Below are 7,506 nucleotides of genomic sequence, written 5' to 3'. Positions count from 1 at the left end.
AAAAGTAAAGTTCCAAACTGATGACTAATCCTAATCCATCTTAATCTCTAAACCCTGTTCTAATCTGACACTAATTTTAGTCCTAAACCCAAATTAACTCCTGGAATCACCAAAAAAAACAATCAGTTTCAAAACTCCCCTGCACGACTACACTATAACACACACACTCACACACACACGGTGAAATGTGAGGAGCGCAGCAGAAGCACGGAGGAGCCGGATGCTCTCTCTCTCTCTCTCTCTCTCTCTCTCTCTCGTGGGATTTTATTTGCATTACACCTTAATGCAACAGCTTCCTCTGTCACCGCTGCATCGCGGCGTCAGACGTGATGAATCACCTGCGGGCGTCTCTACCTCTGCTAATGACTACGACCTACATCCAGCAGGACCGTGAGCGGGAGAACAGAGCAGGGTTTGAAACGGCGGCGGTAATTTATCTGCACTTCAAAGACACAGAACAAACGTGAGCTGCCACAGAATCTCACTGCTGCTGCTGTGTGGAGTGGAGTGGAGTGGATGGATGGATGGATAAGGTCCTACCTTTGAGGTTTCCATATCAGTTTCTTCCACTTCCTTTGCTTGGCCTATCAGTGAAGGTAGAGAAGAGCACATTACAGGATTTGGAAGAATTTTTTTTTTTGTAATGTCACGGTTTATCCCAACAGCGCACTAGCATTTGTGACTCATGTCTGCGTCAGTTTTGGAGTCGATTCTTTAACTAAATACTGAACAATGTAATGTTTTTATTTTTTTGGGCTATTTTAAAAATGTTCCCCATATATTTAATCAACACTAATCGTTTGTAACTGCGTCAAATTCCCAGCACTGTTTGTGTGTGACTGTTTGTTTGTGGAGGGTTTTTCCGTCCACTTGATCTCAGCTCCTCCACTCCAGTCACTGCAGCCGTTAGTGACTCAATCCCGAGCGCCCACAGAACAGCTCCTCATTCATCACTGCAATCACAGGCCTTCAGCCACTCCTCCGTCTATTCAATCAAATCATTTTTCTGAGCCACTCGGTGATACATTTGCCTCAGTAACCACAGCTACCCCTCCCCCCCACACCTCCGTCCTCCCTCCCCCAGTTCGCCTCGACACATTTTTATTCCCGTTGGTGACGCAAACAGTTTTACTGCTTTTTTTTTTTTCACTCCACTCTGGTGATTCCCATTGAATCCAAACTAATACTAACACTGCAGCCGGTTGGTGCGTGACACGATGGAACACTGACCAGGAAATCACTGACGGACGGGCAGAACATTAACCAACTCTTCTGAGCAGGAACAGGTGAAACTCATCATGTCTACAGGACGTGATCACAGACCTAGAATGTCCTGTCCTAATGTTAACTAGTAACTAGTGATGTCATACTTTAATTTTCTGCAGTGAAACAGACTTCACCAAAACGTCTCGCTTCACGAGTATCTTAAGGAGGCGCTGATAAAGTTCTAACCACATCAATCTGTGTCATTGTTACCAAGACTATTGGGGGGGGGTCTTAATGAAAAGATTAAAGCTGAGGGTGTGGGGGGTCAGGGGTTAATAACGGACGACGTGTTGTTGTTTTAATAAACCAACGTTTTTTCTGGGTCGCCTTCTTTGCTGATGATACTTGATTTGAATGATTTAATTTTTTTAGTCTTTTGTGAGTTCTGAATAATAATTTTAAAAATGATTTAATTTAAGTCTTTTGTGAGTTCTGAATAATAATTACCGCTGATGTGATGAGATGTAGTTCCTAAAGTGGCCACAAGCTGCAGTATTGTCACATCAGACAAAACGGTCAGTATTCCACAGGTCAGGGTGAAGTGTAGAACTGTGACGGTAAATAAAACCCTAACCTCAGCTTTGTGTTTAGTTTTCAGTCCGATTCTCGGGGTTTCTCTCTGAGTTCACTGAGGCAGATGTCGACCCAGCATGAAAACAAAACCTCACAAAAACCTGAAGAGCCTCGACTTAATGCATCACCTTCTCTGCGTGACGTGAACAGCTGGACCCAAACCCATCGTCCGACTCTGAGCTAGGAATGTAGTTTGAAAAGAATTATATTTTTCTGTCCTGTTTTAAAGCTTGAGAGGCAACAAAAAAGCACTTAGCGCTTTTACTTTAGCTAGTTTGTTGTAAATCTGGTTTGTAACATTTTATTTTGCTGAAAGATGAAGTTAAACAACAACCCTAAACGAGCCGTTAGTCTCCGGTTCTACTTTTATCCCCAGTTTTATGATTTGGAATCAGTGGCGGTGCTAAAGACACAATTATGTGTTGTTGACAGCTAAATACCCCGCGGGAGTATTTATTACAGCGAGGTGACCTAAACCAGTCTGAGGACTGCCCCGTGTGCCCGCTGACACCGACAGTAAATCTGACCAAAGTGCCTCTAATGCAGAAGGGGAGCAGAGATCACAGTGGAGATTTAGGAGGCCACCTGGAGACGCCCTCCATCTGCCTGTGTGTGAGCACGAGAGGGGGGGCGGCGGGGGGGTTATTACAGAACGCTGACAAACGGTGATTTATTATACTTTTTTACAGCAATGCTTTTAAAGAGATCACGGCACAGAAGTGATGAACCTCAGAAAATCAAGACGACGTTCCTGATAAAAGTGTCGGTGTTTCCTCTACTTCAAACTGACAACTTTGATAAATATTTGATTTATACTGTTTTATAACGTCACATCCAAATGAGTGATTTACTCAAATAAAGATGACTGCACTTCCTGCACAACAGGGGTCAAACCAAGATCAGTAAATCTGTCAAAATCCAATATTAAATATTGTGTTTTTATAAACAGGACACTGAATTCCACACAGAGAATCAAATAATCTGAAATCAAATAAAAAATGCTAACAAGTGGTTATCTACACAGCTTAGCCAGAACCAACATTTTTCTTTTTTTTATATTTTATATTTGACAACTTTAGTAAATATGTTTGTTTTTTCCGCAGAAAATATGATTATTTTGAACAAACAAACTATTAGCCTTATATGTGCACTGGATGGGGCCGCGCTCCACCCTTTGACTGGTTGTAAACCATCAGGTCTGTCAGTGTGTGTCCACTGTTTACGGCACTGCATTAGATATAATTCTAAACATTTTTTTTTTGGACAGACAGTCAACTGGAGAATCCAGGAAGTCCCCGCCGCTGAACTGAAACTGATTTCCTTTAAACACGGACAGAGCTGACGTTAAAAAGGCCGACGTCGATTGGACGTTTCTCACCTACAGCTGCAGTAAATATAAACAGGTGAATGAGTGGGTGTAGAAAGAGTTAACATCGCACTAGTGTCTCAGCTGGTTGGTCGGTCTGGTTAGTTTGACTAAAGCGTGCAGTTATAGACTCCCAGCTGACCTTATGACTGTGCATGGTGAACAGGCAGACACCATCCTGGCCTCTCTTCTGGCTCTCATGGCCCGTCTTCAATCACTGCCCTGCCGTTTGCTCATCAGAACCTCCAGGTTCATCCTGCATGTTCTGTCATCGTCTGTCAGTCGTGTAAAATCCCCCGTGTGGCGAGTCTCCTCCCTGACAAACAACGCTCAGACCCCGGTCAGAAGAGGAAAAAAAATCCCGTCTCCATCCCACAGAGGTAAAAGAAAAAAAAAAGTTGCGGGAAAAGATGAGAGAAACACAACTGCTCTACATAAACACACGTCTCTTCAGCAGGGACGTCCAGACGCAGCGGATGATACGGTCCTGATGCAGATCACATCCCACCGTTCTCCTCCCGCCCCCACGAGTCCTCCCCGCCGGTCCTGGCCCGCGCTCTGCCTCCTGGTGTTGAACAAACGCAGCGAGAGCTTCGCAGCCTCGTTTTCTATCGTATCACTTCACATCAGCGTCGCTGAGCCGTGCATGAGCAGTTGTATGAGGGAGGATGGGTCAGGGATGTGAGCGCACCGATTGGCTGGCTGGCCATGGTGTGTGTGGGAAGGTCTCTTTGGTAGGCTACCAGAGAATGGCTATGCTTGATAAGGGTGGTCCTTCACCTCCTTTAAATCTCTCCCCTCCTCATCAACTCCCTTCTTCTCCTTCTACTCCCTTCATTTTTATCTGTTCTATCTCCCCCTCTTCCTCACCCTCCTCCTCCTCCTCCTCTGTGTTTTTCTCTCTGTTTGCAATGTCAGCTGCAGCTTCATGCACCGCTGGCTCTTAAACAAAGCGTAGCACCATCTTTAATTATTAGTTGACTGCACACACACACACACACACAGACAGAGAGCGGGGACGGCAGTCGTGTGGTGGAGTCACTGAGAACCTTTGACCCACATACGACGGTCAGGATTTAGACCAGTGTGAAAAAAAACTGGAAGAATTTCCTCAGTGGAAAATTAAGACTCCTTCATTAACATCAAGAATTAATTAGATGTATTATTACAGCTGTAATAACAGAAGCTATAAGTATAAGCTGCTGATCGAAAACCAAAATGTCTGCTGGAGTTTGCAACAGGCACCTGCTGGCAAGTAGTTGTACTGCAGCCAAAGAATCAGTTTGTGTTTTTAAATTTACCTGGTCGACCAATAATAATAATTGTTATTGTTATTATTATTTCCATCAGATTCCATTTGAAATCAACGTTAATCAAGTGCTGATAAAACCTCAGCTCTGGCCGTTTACTCTCTTGTCTCACAGGATTTGAACCCACGCTTCATTTGAAAGTCAAGCAAAAACAACAAAGAAATCGAGATCTCATCTGTCTCACAGGATTTGAACCCACACTTCATTTGAAAGTCAAGCCAAAACAACAAAGAAATCGAGATCTCATCTGTTTTTCCCAGTATCATGTACTTCCCGATTTCCAGAGCGAAGTGCGACTTTAACGGTCAGATCAGATTATGCTGAGTTCTCTCCATCTCCGCGAGCTGACGTCTCAGACCGCAGACGATGATCGATAATCAGGACGGAGTTTTCTACGATGGCGTCGCCGTACTTTTACATCCAGAGGACATTTTTATTGTGGCGCTAACAGAAACAGCAGAGCGGCGTTTTCTCAGGGGCTTTTTACATGTATTATTTACGGAGGATTCTGACGTTCTTTATGTGAATCCACAGCAGCACGAAGAACGCCGAGTAATCAGGACGTAAAATAACTTCTGTGGCTACCATTTCTGACATTTACTTTTAGAGCAGTTTGGCCTGAGGGTGTGGGGGAGGAGCATTAGCAACCACTCTACTTCATGGAAGGCTAATTCCATCTTAAAAACGTATAAATAACGTGAAAAAAATTTACAGTTTTTTTTTGCTGATATGAGGTCAAACTCCAGGATCTTCTGCTGCTCCTTCACTAAAAAAAGTCTGTATTTCTAAAATCAGAGTGAACAACAGCTGCTGTGTAAATGTTGACAACATCACTGGCCTGAATGGCTGACTTTCTGTCACAGCACATCCAGTGGTGGGTTAACGTTATTGCAGCTTGTGGACGGTTTACACAACAGCAAATCTGATTTTGAAATTTGCAACAGAAAGACGGTGCAGAAAAGTAATATGAGAATTTTGTTAAAAAAAAAAAATCAATCAAAAAAAATCAGGCGTCAAACATTCCATTTCATTCATGTAACAAACCAATAAAAACCAATCACTGACACGGTCAACATCACTGCTGAGTAAAAGAAGAAGAACAACAACAACAGTGAGCTCCACAGGCCTCAGCCTGACTGTGGAGTGGAGTACAGCGACTCCTAGTGGTTCAAACGCAGCTCAGCCCGCTCCACACATGAAGTGCATGACTAAGCAATCAGAGGAAACTCGAGCAGACACGGACACACTGTAGCAGAAACACGCACGCGCACGCACTCGCGCACACACAGACAGTAAGACCTGATGGAAAAAGAGGCACTGAAGTAACAAATATATTCTGTGGACTCAAAATATACAAATATTATCTCATCAAATATATAAGGTATTTTATCTAAATATTGTTATAATTCCTTCAGCAGAGATTTTATAAAAGACCAAACAACAACGCGACTAAACAACAAAAACACTGAACAACAGCGGAAAACTCACACTGATCCAAAACAATAAAGTACACCATAGTATACCAAAGTACACCATAGTACACCAAAGTACACCATAGTACATTAAATTGTACTGACTTTTTGTCTAACTTATACATCTATACAGTCAGACTTAAATGATGACATACTAAAGTACACCATAGTACACTAAAGTTCAGACATTAACTTTTTGTCTGACTTCTCTATACAGTCAGATTTAAATGATGACATCATATATAATATATATATTTACAGTGTCGTCACAGATCCCTCTGTTCCTCACCCGTCACTCACCCCTCCAGTGCCTCCCCCCTCAGGTCAGTCACACCATCTTGTAGCGACACAAACCATCAAACTGACAGAAGTTTCTGGACTTCCTGTCTGCATCTGACCTCATGACCTCCCGCTAACCGCTTGGTGACCGTCCTGTTAGCGTCTTAGCGTTAGCCAACAACAGCAGAGAACCTCGTTCCTCTCTTGCTGCTGTGACTTACCGCGACTCTGTCCAAATGCAAAGTGCGTTCTGACTGTGTCACGAGTGCAGGGGGCAGTAGTGAGGGCAGACGAGGTGACGGCGAGGACACTTCAGCAGCGGCGCCGCTCCGTGTAAAAGCCGTCACACACACACACTCTCGTGGTCAGGGTGAAAGAGGAGAGTGTGAGTGAAGACTTACCTGAATTTGTCCGCTGGACTGTCAGACCTGCACACAGAAACACAGGGGGGGGGGGGGGGGGGTCAGTGTTAGGGTTCACAGTTTAAACCACAACATGAAGAACACTGTACGGTAGAAAACAAAGCAAAACAAGTTTGAGTATTTACATTTGTTCACTTGCCTCCACAGAGTACCAGACCGAGTACTGACAGAGTACTGACAGAGTACTGAATACTTCTTTAGGTTGGGTTTCAATAAAGACGCAATGGACTGAAAGTGTGTGTGTGTGTGTATATCAGACCAATATATCAATGAATAAATAAATACTGAAAATACTGAAGAAGAGACAGGAATAATCTTTCACTTCCTGTTCAACAGTCGGCTGCACAGAAAGTGAGCAGAGCTTCAACATCAATCACCGTTCGTCACCTGAACTCTGTACTGTAGTACTACAGAGTACTACTTCAATGGTTCAAGAAACAAAGTACACACACACGGTGACGGATGAATACGTTTTTATAAAACTCGTCTCGTCATCCTGAGACGTTATCTCGTTCACGAACGTCTCGTATCGTAACTGGAAATAAATAAAGAGTCCAGTTTTGGTCCTGGTCCAGTTTTGGTCCTGGATGTTAAAACACCTCCACAGTGCTGACCTTGTTGACCTCCCTCCCTTACTGTGAACAACAACAACGACAAACACACATCGCATAGCTGGTCGTCGTGAAAACTATCGTGTTCCGGACCAGTAGGTTTCAATCCCCCCGACAGTAGCGGTAGTTGCTAATGCTAACAGGTTCTAGTGATTTGAACTGGGCTCTGCTGTAACTGTGGATGGACGGGAAGTTTTATTTTTCTCA

At 43.7% G+C, this 7,506-nt stretch overlaps 1 protein-coding gene and 1 long non-coding RNA gene across 3 annotated transcripts in view; both read right to left on the bottom strand.

The window, feature by feature from the left end:
* Positions 1–7,506, bottom strand: part of gramd1bb (GRAM domain containing 1Bb) — a 71,857-nt gene that overhangs the window by 31,523 nt on the left and 32,828 nt on the right. The window contains 1 exon segment of the mRNA XM_025054951.1: positions 6,668–6,694. Coding sequence (XP_024910719.1) covers positions 6,668–6,694 — 27 coding nt within the window.
* LOC112486925 (uncharacterized) lies at positions 49–3,483 on the bottom strand. 2 transcript variants are annotated; one of them, XR_003049525.1, is made up of 3 exons: positions 3,348–3,483; positions 541–584; positions 49–442 (listed from the first exon to the last, which is right to left on the bottom strand). It is a non-coding gene; the product is annotated as an uncharacterized LOC112486925 (long non-coding RNA). The 2 variants fall into 2 exon arrangements; XR_003049524.1 differs by having other exon boundaries at positions 49–437.

Source organism: Cynoglossus semilaevis, chromosome 4, assembly GCF_000523025.1.
Source record: "Cynoglossus semilaevis isolate Cse_v1.0 chromosome 4, Cse_v1.0, whole genome shotgun sequence".
Classification (NCBI taxonomy): domain Eukaryota; kingdom Metazoa; phylum Chordata; class Actinopteri; order Pleuronectiformes; family Cynoglossidae; genus Cynoglossus; species Cynoglossus semilaevis.
This window is presented reverse-complemented; position numbering and strand designations above follow the sequence as displayed.